This window comes from Carcharodon carcharias, chromosome 20, assembly GCF_017639515.1.
Source record: "Carcharodon carcharias isolate sCarCar2 chromosome 20, sCarCar2.pri, whole genome shotgun sequence".
In the NCBI taxonomy this organism is placed as follows: Eukaryota; Metazoa; Chordata; class Chondrichthyes; order Lamniformes; family Lamnidae; genus Carcharodon; species Carcharodon carcharias.
The window spans coordinates 6,598,437-6,618,157 of NC_054486.1; the positions used below are offsets into that span (position 1 = coordinate 6,598,437).

The window sequence follows — 19,721 nt, forward strand, 5'->3', positions numbered from 1 at the left end:
ACCATTCAGTAACATTATACCTTCATTCTTTCTCACCATATCCATTTCACAGAGGATTCAGTTCCTGGAATCAGCTGACCCTTTATCAGAATAAACCTTCGCAAACTCCACATGTTAAAATATGTGGACTGGGTCGTAAACCCTGGGCAATCTTTGGCAAACTCCCAATTTTCCTAACTTCAAGTTTTCCAACTTGGAGTGGCAACAGACATGGAGGCAGTGGTAGAGAAAAAGCACACTAATACAAAAGCAAAATACTATGGATGCTGGAAATCTGAAATACAAATGAAAAATGCTGGAAATACTCAGCAGGTCAGGCAGCATCTGTGCAGAGAAACAATTCTGATGAAAGGTCATCAACCTGAAATGTTAACTCTGTCTCTCCACAAATGCTGCCTGACCTGCTGAGTATTTCCAGAGAAAGAAAAGGTTGGGGAAGGGATCACAGGTTGAAGCAAATAATGGAGGGTTAGGTCAGGTTATAAAGAGCTCAAAAGTAAATGAGAGCTAGGCAGCTAGTAATTGTTACAGGAGCGTTGCCCTCTAGACATAAAAATATCCAATGATTCTTATGGGATCTTCATCTTTTGCAGTTGGAGGTTCCATATTTTTGTGGCCCATCCAGTTGTTGTATCAAGTGTATTCTGCACTAAAAGATTGGACTTTCGATATTTAGCCCATTTGGTGAAATAGTTATAAAAGCACCACAGAATTCTTTGATATTTTCAATCGGAAGCCTTATTGAGTCAGTGAGCTGTACAAACCACAAAGATTCCTGCCAAGTGTTTCTATTAGTTTGTGCCATTTTGTCAGCAGAAATTACCCAAACCAACAAAAAAGCGATGGAGTCTGGTTCAGTCGAGGCATTCAGAAGGGAATCAGACTGTTGTCTGGAAAGGAAGAATGTGCAGGGTTGTGGGGAGAAGGCAAAAGAGTGACAAGAAGTGAATTGCTCATTCAGTGAACTGGTGCAGTCATGAAGGCCTCCTTCTGCACTGTAATTATTCTGTGTAAATTTTAAATGCTCGTGAGCGCAAATTAGGTTTCCACAATCTTTAACACTGGTTTAAAAACATTTCACTGGAAGCAGACCCCACTCTCAAAACTGGCCACAGTCCCCAGACCCAGAATTATGAGCCAGGTGAGTTTCTGCTGTTTGTGGCTGCCTGAGCTCAATTTTTAGGCACATAGCACTCATTGACACCTTTTAAATATGTAAAAACTTTTAAAATACTTAATTTACTAAGAAATTGAATAGTGTACACCAATGAAACTAGTAAATGATTCAGTGTACAAAAGCAAAGCACTGTGAATACTGGAAATCTGAAATAAAAATAGAAAATTCTGGAAAGCAGGTCTGACAGCATCTGTGGAGAGAGAAACAGAGTTAATGTTTCAGGTCTGTGACCTGCCTTAGAGAGGTGGTGATGGTTTGGGGTAACCTGGCAAGGTGTGCTCCTCCTAATTGTAGTTGTTTGATCCCAGTTTGCTAGGATTTTGGATTAGGATTGGGTGATTTTCAGATGTCGTGCTTGCACAATCAAACAGTCCACCAGGACTCTTTATATTTGGATGAGGTACAGTAGGAGTCAGCATCTTAGGAATAGAGAACAAATTGCATCAAGATTGTTGCCAACAGCTTCAGTTGTACAATAAAAAACTGAACTCACCTGATCAATATACTACATTATAGGAACATTTGGTGCACTAATGCACTGTATGATGAATTAAACTGAAGCATGCATTCACTCTCATTGTAAACCCTGCAAAGTGCAGCATTCCATCCACTATGGTGACTAATAGAGTATTGATGAAACCTGATCAATAACAATTATCCATAAAAATGTTAAAGCACATGATTCTCTCAATTGGAGGTTCAATTTCTGCAGATGCATTCAATTTACTGTAAACAGAATAGTTTTTATTTATCTGTATTGTGTAGTCCAAGCCATATGTATACACACACGCAAGTATTATCCAGTGTCTACTCTGAAAATTGAAATAGGTCACAATATAAGTCACATTTAATTTGTCATTTGTTTAGAGATGTGCGCAGTAATTTAAGGAAAAAACCACTCCTTTAGTTAAACAAACTACAACCTTAATAAATCTATACCCCCAAATTACAGTACAGGTCTGATATCCAAAATCCAGCATTCTCGGGACTGAGACCGTGCTGAATTTCGGATTTTTTTAGACTTGTGTATAAGTGGAAAAGTTTCTCTACCGACCTTTTAATTACTTTGAAAATCTGAATAAACACATTCAAATCACCTCTTAACCTTCTATTTTCTGGGGAATACGCACCTAGTTTATGTAAATCTTAATCTGACCCTTGGAGTCCTGGTGAAATTCTGGTGATTCTCTGCTGCACTCCTTTCCAAGGTCAGTGTATCCTGCTATGACTGATGCAGTTGGTAAAGCTGAGTTATTTAAAAATCCCAGAGGGAAACTTTAAACAACTGTCATAACCTATAATTTTAAGTGATATGTTTGAGATGCAACTCTAAATTCAGGAATCAGACCACCAGTTCTCGAGATTTTATATTAAACTACATGAAACATTTTATTAATTTATACAGGTTACAATTTATATATACACTTGGCTACAAATTACTACTGTCATAACTTTAAACAAATTCCAAAACTAATCTCCATTAAGGCAACAGCAACCCATAGACTTTAAGCAGACACCAGGCAAAGTATTTTCACCTTACGAATTCAAAATGAGGTTCTTTTCGCTTTGGTTCCTGTGGAGGCTTGCAGCTGCTTTTGATCTCACATTGCGTCTGCCCTACACACACAACACTACTGAAGTTATACCTAGCACCTCTCATTGAATGTAAATTCTCATTTTATCACCAGCCCCTTTGACCTCCACCTTTTAACAGTAAAACCCCTTTCATAGTACCAATTTTATTAGGAATATAACCACATTGCTTGGTATTTGCTAGCTAGCTCTATTCAAAAAATGCAAATACATGCTACCTCTCTCCCATATCAAAACTAGTTAACATCAAAGCACCCAGACTAGCTGGCTTTAATCCAATTAAGATACACCCACAGACTAAATCTCTACTTTAAAAGAAAAATATTTTCCAATAATATTATATACATTACTAGCTTTATGACAATCCTTTCTACGGTGCATTCCAGAACCCCACACAGTACTGTACTCCACATGTAATATAGCTGTAGCAAAACTTTTCCCCATTAGATTATAACCCTCTGGTTATGAAGGCTGACATTCCATTAGCCTTTTTATCACTTTTTGTTTCTGGCTACTACATTTTAATTATATGTGTACATGGATCCTCTAACTCTCTTCAGACCTTCAGTGTTGCTAGCTTTTCAATGTTTAAATAATACTCGGATTTATCCTTTTTGGTCCAAAATGGATGATCTCACACTTCACTGTTTGGAAATCCAGTTGTCACAATTTGGCCCACTTACATAATCTAACGTTGTCCCTTTCTAATTTTATTCTCTCATCCACACTAATAACTACATCACCAGTGTTCATTGGCAAATTCTGATATATGGCTCTCTATTATGTGATCTGAGTCATTAATAAATATAGTGAATAGTTAAGGCCCCAACACAGATCGTCATGGAATGCCACTAGTCACTTCCTCAAAATTGGAGTGCATATCCATTATCCTTAATTTATCTTCTACTACCTAAACAACCTCCTCACCAGGTCAATAATTTGCTTTTAATTCCATGTGCTTTAATTTTAACTAACAATTTCTTATGTGGAAACTTATGAACGCCTGAAAGTTGCTTTCTCTGGCAAACTGTTCCCAAATTCAGAAAACATTATAAGATTTTGGTCCTACAAAAGGTGTACAATCATACCATTTAGAAAAGTCGCAACCCCAAATTAACAATATTTATAAGTTTATAAACTAATCAGTTGAAATTAATTATTTTCCTTTGTCCATGCATGTATAATAGTTTATATTAAGCATTGATATTGTTTCAATATGAAAGGTAATAAAGCAAACTTACTATTTTTGTTCTTTCAGGATTGTCCTGAATTTGACCTAGTGTTTGAGAATGCCTTTGACCAGTGGGTTGCAAACACAGCCTCGGAGAAATGCACTTTCTTTCAAATCCTTCACAATATTTCTCAGCGATATCTTTCAGACAAGAAGCCAGAGTTCATCAATTGCCAATCTAAAGTGTTGGGAGGTAAGTCTACCTTTGTTACATTGTGATTATACTGAAAGATGTGGAGATCTAAAGACAAGTATCTGTTAATTGAGTTGTAATTAAGGACCAAGATCCTGCCTGAAAATGCTTTTCATGTAGTTAATTAAGAATCAATGCTGATCATGTTATCCAGTAACAGAAGTGATTATTTGACTCCAAATCAGATTGATGGAGTGTGTGTGTGTGTGTGTATCTGTGTGCCTTGGTCTTGCCGCTGCTCACTCTCATTCTCTTGTGCTCTCTCACATTTTCACGCACAAACTGCTGCTCTGAAAACTTGATGTGCATTTGATGTCATTGGTAATGTAGTACGCTGGAGTAGGTGTCTGACTGTAGAGTCACATAGCAGTAGGGAGAACTGGGAACATCAGAGAGCGAGTGGCTCCAGAGCACATTTGACGCCATCTAGTGACTGGTCCATTGTGCCAACGCAAGCAGGTTTCCGGGAGATCTAGAGAGTGAAATAAGTCATACTATAGAGATAACATGATTATATAGAACTCAACATCTGTTTCATCATTTACTTTAAAGGTTTTTTGTTTCTACTGTTGGCACTAGCAGCCTTCCAATAGCTTTCTCAAATGTCTGCCCAGACATTGCGTTTCGGCTTGCAGACAGTTTATAGCTGTGCAAGGCATCATATCGAAATTGTTGCTGCTCTCACCTGACACACACCTGACAATGCTGGAACTGTGCTTCCTTTCCTCCCCCTTCTTGGCTGCTGCATGAGAATGATGTAAGTTGCTAATTGCCCAGCCTCCCTCCACCGATCTCCGAGGAATTGTCTTAGATAAGCTTTGTGATTCCCAGAGTGCTAAGAGGAGACTTGTAAGGCACTAACTTAATTATGAGGGAGTCAATTGAACTAGTGAGGTGACAGTAGACAGGAAGCAGATTAATGCGGTGTCAGTATTCAGAAAAATTGTCTAAACTAACACTGGCACTACAGACACATGAATCTTGATTCAATTCCATATAAGATTGTATAATAATTCAGTATCGGGAAGAAACTTGAGATCATCTGTACAACAACAACATCATTATCAGCGATCAGAAAGGTAAGATCGCGTCTTTTTAACCTCCTTTTCTTCCTTGAGCAAGTAACCACCTAAGAGGATTGTGGTAAGCCCTATGACATGTACACCGACTTATAAATGCTTTTGAAAAGAATTCCACGCAAAAAGGTATTCATTAAACTCAAATCTGTGGGGATTCAGGATGTTCTTGCGAATGTATGAAAAACTAGCTGGAAGATAGGAAACAAGTCATTAAAGGAGCTAGGGTTAGGGGAGAGACAGCATGGAGTGTCTCAAAGCTTGATGATGTGACCAATACTGTTTCTAATGTATATAAATTATAGCATTTTTAGGTGATCTCAAACTAGGAGAGGTAGTGGAATTGAAAGAGGCAGCTCAGAAATTAGTCAAGAGTTGGGCAAAATATGCGTAGGTGTGCACAACAGTGGCAGAAAAATGCAAGTGCTTTGCATGGGAAGTAAAGCTGAACAATACTTCGTAAATAGCGTTGAAATAGGATGAAGATGAAAGAAACCAAGGAGGCTTAGCAGATTCAATGCTAAACCAGAGTGAAGGAGCTGTGAAGGAAGCTAATCGAATGTCAAATGATATAACCAAAGCAGTAGAATGCAAGTCAGGGGAGATAGTGATTAAACTATATATAATGTTTTTGTGAAACTGCATATCTGTTCGCCAAGGAATCAGGCCTTCGAGCATTTTAGGAATTACAGAGAAGAACTGGAAGGTGGATCTTTCATCCAAAAGCAAAATACTGCAGAGGCAGTCAGAAAATGCTGGAGATACTTGGCAGGTCTGGCAACATTTATAAAGAGTGAAACAGAGTTAATGTTTTGGGCTGGGACCTTTCGTCTGAACTTTCATGTCAGGTTGAGTAATGAGGAAAAGATAAGAGAGATAAAAGCAAAGAACTGCGCATGCTGGAAATCCAAAACAAAAACAGAAACAGAAATACCTGGAAAAACTCAGCAGGTCTGGCAGCATCGGCGGAGAAGAGCACAGTTGATGTTTCGAATCCTCGTGACCCTTCAACAGAACTAAGTAAAAATAGGAAACAGGTGAAATATAAGCTGGTTTGGGAGGGGGGGTGGGGGGCGTTGTTGGGACAAGAAGCCAGTAATAGGTGGCAATAACCAAAAGATGTCACAAACAGAAGGACAAAGAGGTGTTGAAAGTGGTGATATTATCTAAAGGAATATGCTAATTAAGAGTAGAAAGCAGGACCAACAAGGTACAGAAAGAACTAGTGGGGGTGGAGTGGGGGGAAGGAATACTTAAAAGGTAGAGATAAACAATGGGTGGAAATACATTTAAAAATAATGGAAATAGGTGGGAAAAGAAAAATCTATATAAATTATTGGAAAAAACAAAAAGGAGGGGGAAGAAACAAAAAGGGGGTGGGGATGGAGGAGAGAGTTCATGATCTAAAATTGTTGAACTCAATATTCAGTCCGAAAGGCTGTTAAGTGCCTAGTCGGAAGATGAGGTGCTGTTCCTCCAGTCTTCGTCTCCTTGCTCACTTCTTTGGGCAGGACTTCTCTCCCCATACAACGGATCCTTTTACCCACCTCCAATATTCTCCCTCCACCTGGACCCCTCCCTCTGGATTCTTACCTTCTCTTGATCTTTTCATTGAGAACTGTCGGCGTGACATTAGTCGTCTCAATTTCTCTGCTCCTCTTACCCATTCTAACCTGTCTCTCTCTGAACTTACTGCACTCTATTCTCTCAGGTCCAACCCTAACATTGTCATCAAACCTGCTGACAAGGGGGGTGCTGTTGTATGGAACTCATTTCTCGTTATCTTGACTCCCTTCTCTCTCCCCTTGTCCAGTCCCTTCCCACCTACATCCGTGATTCCTCTGACACCTTACGTCACATCAATAATTTCCAGTTCCCTGGCCCCAACCACTTCCTCTTCACCATGGACGTCCAATCCCTCTACAGCTCCATCCCCCATCAGGATGGTCTAAGGGCCTTTAGCTTCTTCCTCGAACAGAGGCCTGAACAATCCCCATCCACCACTACTCTCCTCCGTCTGGCTGAACTTGTTCTCACACTGAACAATTTCTCCTTCAACTCCTCTCACTTCCTCCAAATAAAAGGTGTGGCTATGGGTACCTGCCTGGGCCCCAGCTATGCCTGTCTCTTTATGGGGTATGTGGAACATTCCTTGTTCCAGTCCTACTCCGGCCCCCTTCCATAACTCTTTCTCCGGTACATGGATGATTACTTCGGTGCTGCTTCATGCTCTTGTCAGGACCTGGAAAAATTTATTAATTTTGCTTCCAATCTCCACCCCTCCATCATTTTCACGTGGTCCATCTCTGACACTTCCCTTCCCTTCCTTGACCTCTCTGTCTCAATTTCTGGTGATCGACTATCCACCAATATCCATTACAAGCCTACCGACTCCCACAGCTACCTCGACTACAGCTCCTCACACCCCGCTTCCTGTAAAGACTCTATCCCCTTCTCTCAGTTCCTTCGCCTCCGTCGCATCTGTTCTGATGATGCTACCTTCAAAAACAGTTCCTCTGACATGTCCTCCTTCTTCCTTAACCGAGGTTTTCCACCCACGGTCGTTGACAGGGCCCTCAACCGTGGCCGACCCATCTCCCGCGCATCCGCCCTCACGCCTTCTCCTCCCTCCCAGAAACATGATAGGGTTCCCCTTGTCCTCACTTATCACCCCACCAGCCTCTGCATTCAAAGGGTCATCCTCCACCATTTCTGCCAACTCCAACATGATGCCACCACCAAACACATCTTCCTTTCACCCCCCCCCCGTCGGCATTCCGTAGGGATCGTTCCCTCCGGGACACCCTGTTCCACTCCTCCATCACCCCCTACTCCTCCACCCCCACCTATGGCACCTCCCCATGCCCACGCAAAAAACTTGCCCCTTCACTTCCTCTCTTCTCACCGTCCAAGGGCCCAAACACTCCTTTCAAGTGAAGCAGCATTTCACTTGCATTTCCCCCAACTTAGTCTACTGCATTCATTGCTCCCAATGTGGTCTCCTATACATTGGAGAGACCAAACGTAAACTGGGCGACCGCTTTGCAGAACACCTGCGGTCTGTCCGCAAGAATGACCCAAACCTCCCTGTCGCTTGCCATTTTAACACTCCACCCTGCTCTCTTGCCCACATGTCTGTCCTTGGCTTGCTGCATTGTTCCAGTGAAGCCCAACGCAAACTGGAGGAACAGCACCTCATCTTCCGACTAGGCACTTTACAGCCTTCCGGACTGAATATTGAATTCAACAACTTTAGGTCTTGAACTCCCTCCTCCAACCCCACCCCCTTTCTGTTTTTTCCGCCTTCCTTTTGTTTTTTCCAAAAATTTATATAGATTTTACTTCTCCCACCTATTTCCGTTATTTTTAAATGTATTTCCACCCATTGTTTATCTCTACCTTTTAGCCTTTTTAGTATTCCTTCCCCCCACTCCACCCCCACTAGTTCTATCTGTATCTTGTTGGTCCTGCTTTCTACTCTTAATTAGCACATTCCTTTAGATAATATCACCACTCTTTGTCCTTTTGTTTGTGACATCTTTTGGTTATCTCCACCTATTACTGGCTTCTTGTCCCAACAACCCACCACCCACCCCTGTAAACCAGCTTATATTTCACCCCTTTCCTATTTTTACTTAATTCTGTTGAACGGTCACGAGGACTCGAAACGTCAATTGTGCTCTTCTCTGCCGATTTCTGTTTCCGTTTTTGTAAAAGAGAGACTTGGTATTTTCAAAAAGGAGGCATCTAGAAGTAGTAATAATAAGTGTATACATAAAGTGATTATTGTATGGAATAAAATTCCATATTGAATAGTGGATGCGTAAACCCTAGAATTATTGAAGGAACAATTAGATGGTTGCAAGGTGGGTGGGGAAGGGGCAGTGTTGAGATCTCTCTGGATGGTTGAACTTAATATAGGTCAAATGGTCTTGCTCTTTAATCTTGTGAATCCTGATGCTGTTGCTGCTCCAAAGGATGTATCCAAAGAACTAGGAGGGGTAGGTAAAGAAGGAACCCATTCTTGGAAGCAGCAGTAGCACCAGGTATTAACAGGAGTGATGCTGGTGGGCGAAATCGGCTTTGTTGATTTTAATCTGCAAAAGTGGACAAGTTGAATGATGACTTTGAAAAACTGACAAAGCTGACTTGTTTACATGAATGGCCTATATGTGCAAGAAACAGTGACTTATCCCATTAAGCAGTTGGGTGCGTTTTGTGCCCAACTGAAATATCAACCATTCAAGTACATTGCTTTAGTGAATGCTGTCATCTTATCAACAATTCTACATTTCAAGCTATCCAGCCTACTAGAAGCAAGCAAGAGATTTATGTTTTGATTTCCCCTGCCTGTCAGTGAACTATCTGTTCATATCACTGTTTCATTTTTGATAAATATCCAGGTCATAACAGCTACCTGTGCATACCAAGTGTTTGCATTCCTTGTAACAATCTTTCATAATACATGTGAAAACCAGCATTTATTGCTCATCCCTAATTGCCCTTGAGAAGGTGGCGGTGAGCTGCCTTCTTGAACTGCAGCAGTCCATGTGGTGTAGGTACACCCACAGTGCTGTTAGGGAGGGAGTTCCAGGATTTTGACCCAGCGACAGTGAAGGAACGGCGATATATTTCCAAGTCAGGATGGTGAGTGACTTGGAGGGTGTTTCAACTTAATTGGGTTTTAGTTGAACCACATAGTAGTCCCCTCATAATTTGTTGACTTCCTTTCAGAAATGGAGATTGCTTGGAATTACCTTGTCTTTCTCCTTTCATCTTGAGATTGAGAGAAAGAAATAAAAGAGAACAAAAAGTTTTTTTTAAAATCCTTTATGCACATGGTTTAACTTAGCCTTGGGTTTTGTGCTTTTAATTATTTCTGAAATGTATGTGAAGTTGCTTTGCTGATGTAGGAGGTTTTAACATTGGTTGCACTGACTTGCAATGTTTGTCTTACAGTGGGTGAAATGTTGTATCACTGTAACCTAAAGAGCATAAAAAGTATTTGCTCTATAATAGCCTAGACCTGCACTGCTGTGAGATCCATCGTTTTAAATGGCTGCAGTGGAGAGACAGCATCAGAGTGAAAAAGCGGCTTTGCCTGTTCAGACATGCATGCCTGCTTAAACATGTGTGTATATGTATATATACATGTGAAAGCCAGCATTCACTGCTTTATATTGTAGCTATTTCCCAAATGTTACGGACAATCCATACAGAACACTGATGAGGAAATATCGTTATTGATGCGTGCAAATGATTGTGGTTGTAACATTTATATTTGCTGATGTTGATCTTGATGTCTCAGGATTAAGAAAACTTCGTGCTTAGTTGGTTCTTGGTACCTTCAGAAGTAACGGTGCCAACTCTTTAAACTAAAAGAGCTGACCCCAAGTTGGTGTTGTTGTCAGCCACATTTCTAGAATTTAAAGTGCATCAGACTCTCCATAATCCAGGCAAAGCTTCAGAAAATTTGGCAACCAAAAGTCCCTGTTGTATGAAGTGAAATGTGACACTTCCTTCCAGGAATTGTACTAGTGAGAAGACCTTTAAACTCACAGAAGTGTGTTTATGGAATGTTCTTCTCAATTCTTGTTTGATAAATTCATAAATATTGTTTTTCTTAAATGGAAGGGAAGTACTTATCTCAACATTAATTGTAACAAATGGCTTTTTCCTATTTTTGAGAATGATGATTTATACGGTATTATTGTGTACATCCACTGTAGGGAAGAGGACCCCTGAACTGTGTAATCACTTGGCTGTATTGATGACACTTGACATGGCTGTGTTTAAAACACCAAGCTACAGGCATCCTCTCATGCCAGTTCACTCTAGCATGTCTGCTTCAAAAAATCCCAGTCTTTCAGTGAACCACATATGTCAGAAAACTATTTAAATTTTCTGTTTAATAGGAAGTTTCTTCCCTACACTTTCCTCCCCTCTTTTTGTCCTGAGGAGGTGTATAGCAACACCAGCATTATCCATGTACTGGGTTGGTACCTTTTCCAAATGGCCATTCTTTGTATGAACCTAGATTAGTAATAGCAGTGTTTTTCAACCATGAAAGACACTGCAGCCAAGGGAACAGTAGCATAGCAGTTATGTTACTAGATTACTAATCTAGAGGCCTGATCTAATCCTCTGGCCATCCAAATACAAGTCCCACTGTGGCAGCTAGAAAATGTAATTTTTTTTAATTCATTCATGGGATGTGGGCATTACTGGATCGGCCAGCATTTATTGCCCACCCCTAATTGCCCTTGAGAAGGTGGTGGTGAGCTGCCGCCTTTAATTGCTGCGTTGCATGTGGTGTAGGTACACCCACAGTGCTGTTAGGGAGGGAGTTCCAGGATTTTGACCTAGTGATAGTGAAGGAATGGTGATTTATTTCCAAGTCAGGATGGTGAGTGGCTTGGAGGAGAACTTCTAGATGGTGGTGTTCCCATGTGTCTGCTGCCCTAGTCCTTCTCGATGGTAGTGGTCATGGGTTTGGAAGGTCCTGTCTGAGGAGGCTTGGTGAATTCCTGCAGTGCTGCTTGTAGATTATACACATTGCTGCCACTGTGTGTCAGTGATGGAGGGAGTGAATGTTTGTGAATGGGGTCCCAATCAAGTGGGCTGCTTTTTCCTGGATGGTGTCAAGCTTCTTGAGTGTTGTTGGAGCTGCACTCATCCAGGCAAGTGGAGAGTGTTCTATTAAACACCTGACTTATGCATTGTAGATGGTGGACAGGCTTTGGGGAGCCATGAGATGAGTTACTTGCCACAGGATTCATAGCCTCTGACCTGCTGTTGTAGCCACAGTATTTCAGTTCAGTTTCTGGCCAATGGTAACTCCCAGGATGTTGGTAATGGGGGATTCAGTGATAGTAATGCCATTGATTGTCAAGGGGCAAAGGTTAGATTCTCTCTTGTTGGAGATAGTCATTGCCTGGCGCTTCCTTTATTTGGCCAGGTTAAATTTGCCCTGCTTTTTGTGTACAGGTCATACCTGGGCAATAGTCCTGATTGCCACGTGGTTGCAAGTGTTGTAGTTGTACTGGAGCAGCTTGGCTAGGGGCGCAGCAAGTTCTGGAACATAAGTCCTCATATTGCCAGAATATTGTCAGGGCCCATAGCCTTTGAACTATCTCGTGCCTTCAGCCGTTTCTTGATATCACATGGAGTGAATTGAATTGGCTGAAGACTGGCATCTGTGATGCTGGGGACCTCCGGAGGAGGCCAAGATGGATCATCCACTCAGTCAGTACTTCTGGCTGAAGATTGTTATGCTTCAGCTTTATCTTTTTCACTAATGTGCTGGGCTCCCCCATCTTTGAGGATGGGAATCTTTGTGGAGTCTTTTCTTCCAGTGAGTTTAATTATTCACAACCATTCACGACTGGATGTGGCAGAACTACAGAGCTTAGATCTGATTGTTTGTGAGATCGCTTAGCCCTGTCTATCACTCACTGCTTATGCAGTTTGGCATGCAAGTCGTCCTGTACTATAGCTTCACCAGGTTCACACCTCATTAGTAGGTAAGCCTGCTGCTGCTACAGGCATGCCCTCTTGCACTCTTTATTGAACCAGGGTTGATCCCCTGACTTGGTGGGGTCTATACCAGGTCACAAGGTTACAGATTGTGTTCGAGGACAATTCTGCTGCTTTGATGGCCCACAGCGCCACATGGATACCCAGTCTTGACTTGCTAGATCTGTTCAAAACCTATGCCATTTTGCACAGTGATAATGCCGCACAATACCATGGAGGGAATCCTCAATGTGAAGACAGGACTTAGTCTCCACAAGGTCTATGCAGTGGTCACTCCTACCTGTCATGGACAGATGCATCTGCGGCAGGCAGGTTAGTAAGGATGAGAGCAAGTATGTCTTTCCCTCTTGGTTGCCTCATCACCTGCTGCAGATTCGGTCTAGCAGCTACATCCTTCAGGACCCAGCCAGTTCAGTCAGTAGTGGTGCTACCGAGCCACTCTTGGTGATGGACATTGAAGTCCCCCACCCAGAGTACATTCTGTAGTCTTGCCATCCTCTGCGCTTCCTCCAACTGGTATTCAACCTGGAAGAGTACTGATTCATCAGCTGGTGTGTGTGTGTTGGGGGGTGTGGGTGGGGGGTGGGGAGGGGGATGGACGTGGTAATCAGCAGGAGGTTTCCTTGCCCATGTTTGATCCCATGATGCAATGAGGCTTCATGGGATCTGTTATGACCGATGCAGTTGGTAAAGCGGTGTTATTTAAAAATTCCAGAGGGAAACTTTAAAAAAACTGTCATTATCTATAATTTTAAGTTATGTTTGAGATGGGACTCTAAATTCAGGAATCAGACCATCAATTTTCAAGGTTTTACATTAAACCAAATGAAACATTTTATTAATATACACATGGCAACAAATTACTACTATCATAACTGTTAACAAATTCCCAAACTAATCGCCGTCAAGGCAACAGCAACCCATAGACTTAACCAAACACCAGGCAAAGCATTTTCACCTTACAAATTCAAAATTAGGTTCTTTCATTTTGGTTGCTATGGAGCCACTTGGAGGCTTGCAGCTGCCTTTTGATCTCAGGATGTACTCAGGGATCATGATGTTGGCGAGTGGGACATAGTCATACTCATAAGAAATATACCTTATGGACAATGTCAGACTATTGCCTGACTAGTCTGTGAAAGAGCTCTCCCAATCTTGGCACTGACTCACAGACGTTAATGAGGATGACTTTGCAGGGTCAACAGGGCTGAGTTTGCCATTATTGTTTGCAGTGCCTAGGTTGATGCCAGTTGATCTGTCTGGTTCCATTCCTTTTAGATTTTTTAGCGGTTTGAAACAACTGAGTGACTTGCAAGGCCATTTCAGAAGGCATTTAAGAGTCAACCACATTGCTGTGGGCCTGAAGTCACATGTAGACCAGACCAAGTAAGGACGGCAGATTTCCTTTTCTAAAACCTGATGAGTTTTTAACAATCGACATGATCGATCATCAGAATTTTACTTCCGGATTCAAATTCAGCTAATTAAGCTAGTATTAATAATGGTGACCATGAAACTACTAGATTGTTTAATAATCCATCTGGTTCACTAATAGCCTTTAGGGAAGGAAACCTCCCCTTACCCAATCTGGCCTACCTGTAGCTCCAGACCCACAGCAATGCGGTTGACTCTTAACTACTCTAAAATGCCCTATTAAATTATTGTTATATCAGACCACTATACATAAGTAGTGTAAGAATAAAGTCAGACTCCTGGCATCGATCTAGGCACTGAAAATAAAGGCACAAACAGCCCAGTCGACCATGCAAAGTCTTCTTCAACCAACTTGAGGAGAAATCTATTTGACCTCATCCTCACCAATCTGCCTGTTGTAGATGCATCTATGCATGACAACAATATTAGTAGGAGTGACCAACGCACAGCTGCTAGTTCTGTTTTGTGCTAAATGGGATGGATTCAGGACAGAACTAGCTGCTCAGAACTGGGGCATCTATGAGGTGTTATGGGCCATCAGCAGTAGAATTGTTTTCCACCACAATTTGTAATCTCCTGGCCTGGCTTTCCCTCACTTTATCATTACTATCAATGCGGGAGACCCATCCGGGTTCAATGAAGAGTGCAGCATGCTAGGAGCTGCACTGGGAATATCTAAAAATGAGTTACCAACCTGATGAAGGTACAACACATGTGCTAATAGGCAGAAACGGATTGTTTACAAGGACAGGGCTAAGTAATTCCATAACAAAAGGATCAGATCAAAGCTCTGCAGTCCTGCCACATCCAGTAGTGAATGGTGGTGGACAAGTAAATAACTAACTGGAGGAGCAGGCTGCACGAACATCCCCATCCTCACTGAGTGCAAAAGATAAGGTAGAAGTGTTTGCAGCCACCTTCTTTCAGAAATGCTAAACCTGAAAAGAACACTAGTTGGGCCCCAGCTGAAGTATTGTGTCCAATTCTGGGCATCACACTTCAAAAAAGATATGAGGAGAGTACACAGAAGTGATTCATGGGATGGTTCCAAAGATGAGGGAATACAATTACATGGATAGACTGGAGAAGTTGGGATTGTTGTCTTTGGAGAAGGGGAGAAAACGAAGAGGTTGGATAGAGGTCTTTAAAACAATGGAGGATTTAAATAGAATAAAGAAAGAGAAACTCTTTCCAAAGGCAGAAAGCTCGATAACGAGAGGACATGGATCTACAGTGATGGTAAGATAAGAAACCCCATCATTATACAATGAGCATTAAAGAAATAAGGTGGTAGAAACAGATAGTAGCTTTCAAAAAGGGAATTGGAGGGAGGAAAAAAACTGAAGGAATATGGGGAAAGAGCTGGGGATTAACTGGATTGCCCTTCAAAAGAGCCAGCACAGACTTGATGGGGTGAATGACCCCTTTGTGTTCTAATATTCTATGATATTAGGGTTTCTGTAAAAGCAGCGTGGAATCTGCGGGGTCGCTGCTGCATTAGATGTTGATTTTTTTATTTTAACTTCCTGAACAGTGATTGGTCTGTGCCAAACTGCTGTAGGAACTGCAGTAAAATAGAACACAAATGTGCCGTTTGCTAAAGCTGATCCTGTGCACCAATGTAGGCATTGGTTTATAGTGCCCCAGTGGACCAGGTGGACTGTGTCAGAGCAGTTTGTTTCCCTTTGTGCACCAATTGCATTTCTTAGTGCTACAGGGTCAGGCAGAGGTGGTGCTTTTTCTGCAATGGCACATCAAAGGAAGTAGTTGCAGTGAGTCAAGGCACAGAGCAAAAGTGGAACATGAGTGTCAGATCCTCGAGTTGTACTACTGCACAGTTTGAAGGGGTTTTCAGTTTGTCTCTTGGAGAGACCCTCTGTCATGTACCATTCAGGCAGTCACCTCTGCAGACTTAGCTGTTGATGTCTGACATGGAGAGACCATTAAGTGGGGGGAGGAGACTTTATAACATATAAGTAGAATTGCAGAAATAGACAAAAGTGAAACCTTGTTTTAAGTCCAAGGTGCTTTCTGAAAAAGCTATAATTTTTTTTTTATTGTGTTGATATATGACTGCAGTCTTCGGAAGGGTAGTGACTGGAACAAGAATTGTTTATAACTGTGCCAGCAGGAAATTGAAACTGTTTTGAGTGATGTGTCCCAGCTAAAATTACCCAGCTGTGGCCAATAGAGCAGTGATCAGGCTCTACAGGGAGGGGAAAGTCAGCAGTCTTAACCATATGCACTGCACGGGTGTTGACAGCCTAAAAGAATGACACTCAATGATGACATATTCTGTTTTAATAACACAGTTATTACACATTAACTAGAGTTATGAAGTTCTTCACTTTGCTATTCTCAAACAGCAGTGAATTGAACAGACTTGAATTAAAGAAGTTTTCTGAAGGGAGAACCAAACTGAACTCTCCAAGGATGCATGACCATGTTAAAAGTTTGAGTGGGCGTGCCCAATATTGAAGGAGAATTATTATAGTTTTATACTTTTCTTGATGCGCAGCTTGAACATACAATATCTCCACCATTAACACTAAATCCACTGTTTGTGTATCTCTTCCTCTCTCCCTGGCTCTCTGATATATTTGCTCTCTTGCACTCTATTCCACTTTCTGCACGCTTCCCTTTCCCCCTTCCCACCCCATAAAACCTTTATCTCTGTCTCCTTATAGGATTGGTTCCCTTTCTCTATCCTAATCGTGTTCCTGAATATATGTGTGCTTCTCTCAACTAATGTATCTGGTGTTTTTTCTACCTTTTTCTCATCTAATTTTTCTTTGTTCCTTCCTTTCTCTCGCTTTTTCTCATTTTATCTTTCACCCTTTCTGTGTTTATCCTTTTTTCATCTGCCTATCTCATTGTCCTTTCTTTCCTGCCTCTTGATTGTCCTTTTCCTTTCTTAGTTGCTGTTCTCTCTCGCTTGCCCTCTTAGTCACTTTCTTGCTCTCTTCCTCACCTTTTCAATCCCCCCCCTCAACCTAGGAAAAGAATATGAGAAGTTGCGACAGCATGCCTATTCCTTAAACATTGTATATAACTCTTAATTGGCAATTAGGCTACTGAACTGTCTAAAGATCATACGATATTTCCCACGTTCAGAGGAATAGTCAGCCCTTCAATCCTTCGGAATAAGAGACACGCAGAATTTAAGAAATGCAGCTTTGATAACACTTGTAGCCTTTCCGGGCAAACTTGGAATCTTTCAGGAAGTGGTTTCCAGGAGGCCTTAAACTTCAAGCCTTGTGGCTTGATAAAAAGACTAAATGTTTTAGCCAGGTTTCTGCAATATTATTACTTCTGCATTCTGCAGTGATGTTTCAGCTGCAAGCAAGCAGGACCAATTATTTAAGAGGCTTTCAAAAATGAAAGTGGGTTTTGGTCAGATGACAACTGGCCATTGTTACATGACAGGAAGCAATCAAGTGCCTGTTCACATTAACAAAGTAGCTTCTACCTCCAAACCGTTGACATACAATGACGGCAGACAGGGATTGCTATGACTCCTTGTGCATAATCAGTTTCGATAGTTTCCCTTTGTTACCTGTCAGTTATGGAGAGAGGATGTCTGAGGTTTTATTGTCCTTGCTGTTTCAGGGTGAGTCTTGACAATGGCAGGTATGACATTCCACAAGGCTGTGGCCATTGTAATCCAAATTCAGAAGCTTGGCCAGCTTGCAGTTCCAAAAAGTCCCGTGATCTATGGCAGCCATTTTAAAAGTCGAACAATGTCCAGTTTTTAAAAAAAAGTATGGTTTTTAACAATTTGTAGTATATTCATGCCTACTTGGCATGACTTTTGTCGATCAAAAATCTATCTAATTCAGCCTTGAATAAGCTCAATAACCCAGCCTCCACTGCTTTGAGGAAGAAAATTCCACAGACTAACAACACTGAGAAAAAAATTTCTCCTCACCTCTGTCTCAAAAGGGAGACTTTGTTTTTAGACTGTCGTCTAGTTCTCGTCTCCCCCACAAGAGGAAATCTCTTCCCATTATCCAGCCTGCAAAGTCCCCTCGGGATCTTGCATGTTTCAATAAGATCATCTCTGATTCTCCTAAATTCCAATGGATGAAGGCCCAACCTGTTCAACCTCCCTTCATAAGGTAAACCCTTCACCCCAGGAATGAGTTGAGTGAACTTTCTCTGAACTGTTTCTAATGCAATTATATCCTTTGTCAGATGAAGAAACCAAAACTGTACACAGTGCTCCACAGTACTCCAAGTCTGCTGTCAGTTTTAAGTTTTTCAGCTTACTCCCAAGAACTCATTCTTTTGACATGTGAAGAACTCCAGACTGTTTTTTAAGAAAAGCATTAGTAATCACATTGATCAGTTTGTTATACAGCCTCTAAGGTCTGCATTATTTATTTGCACTATTTGCAGTAAAAATAAAACTTCAACTGCTTTTGCAAAGTAGTAATTGCATTTTAATAGCAGTTTTTAAAAATTTATTCATGGGACGTAGGCTTCGCTGGCTGGGCCAGCACTTATTGCCCATCCCTAGTTGCCCTTGAGAAGGTGGTGGTGAGCAGCCTCCTTGAACCACTCCGGTCCATGTGGTGTAGGTACACCCACAGTGCTAATGGGAAGGGATTTCCAGGATTTTGACCCAGTGACAGTGAAGAAATGGCGATATATTTCCAAGTCAGGATAGTGAGTTACTTGGAGGGGAACCTCCAGGTGGTGGTGTTCCCATCTATCTGCTGCCCTTGTCCTCCTAGATGGCAGTGGGCATGGGTTTGGAGGGTGCTGTCGAAGGAGCCTTGGTGAATTCCTGCAGCGCATCTTGTAGATGGTACACACTGCTGCTATTGTGTGTTGGTGGTGGAGGGAGTGAATGTTTGTGGATGAGGTGCCAATCAAGCGGGCTGCTTTGTCCTGGATGGCGTCAAGCTTCTTGAGTGTTGTGGGAGCCGCACTCATTCGTGCAAGTGGAGAGTATTCCATCACACTCCTGACTTGTGCCTTGTAGATGGTGGACAGGCTTTGAGGAGTCAGAAGGTGAGTTACGCATCGCACAATTCCTAGCCTCTGACCTGCTCTTGCAGCCACATTATTTATATGCCTAGCCCAGTTCAGTTTCTGGTCAATGGTAACCCCCAGGATGTTGATAGTGGGGGATTCAGTGATGGTAATGCCACTGAACATCAAGGGGCAATGGTTGGCTCTCTCTTGTTGGAGATGGTCATTCCCTGACACTTGTGTGGCACAAATGTTCTTGCCACTTGTCAGCCCAAGCCTGGATATTGTCTAGGTCTTGCTGCATTTGGACATGGACTGCTTCAGTATCTGAGGAGTCGCGAATGGTGCTGAACATTGTGCAATCATGAGTGAACATCCCCCACTTCTGACCTTATGATGGAAAGAATGTCATTGATGAAGCAGCTGAAGATGGTTGGACTTAGGACACTACCCTGAGGATCTCCTGTAGTCTTGGAGCTGAGATGATTGACCTCCAACATGCAC

General features: G+C 41.9%; 1 protein-coding gene across 1 annotated transcript in view; it reads left to right on the forward strand.

The window, feature by feature from the left end:
- stxbp6 (syntaxin binding protein 6 (amisyn)) overlaps nt 1–19,721 on the forward strand; it is a 288,066-nt gene that overhangs the window by 196,318 nt on the left and 72,027 nt on the right. Inside the window, exon 4 of the mRNA XM_041214665.1 lies at nt 4,029–4,194. Coding sequence (XP_041070599.1) covers nt 4,029–4,194 — 166 coding nt within the window. The remainder of the gene's footprint in view (nt 1–4,028; nt 4,195–19,721) is intronic.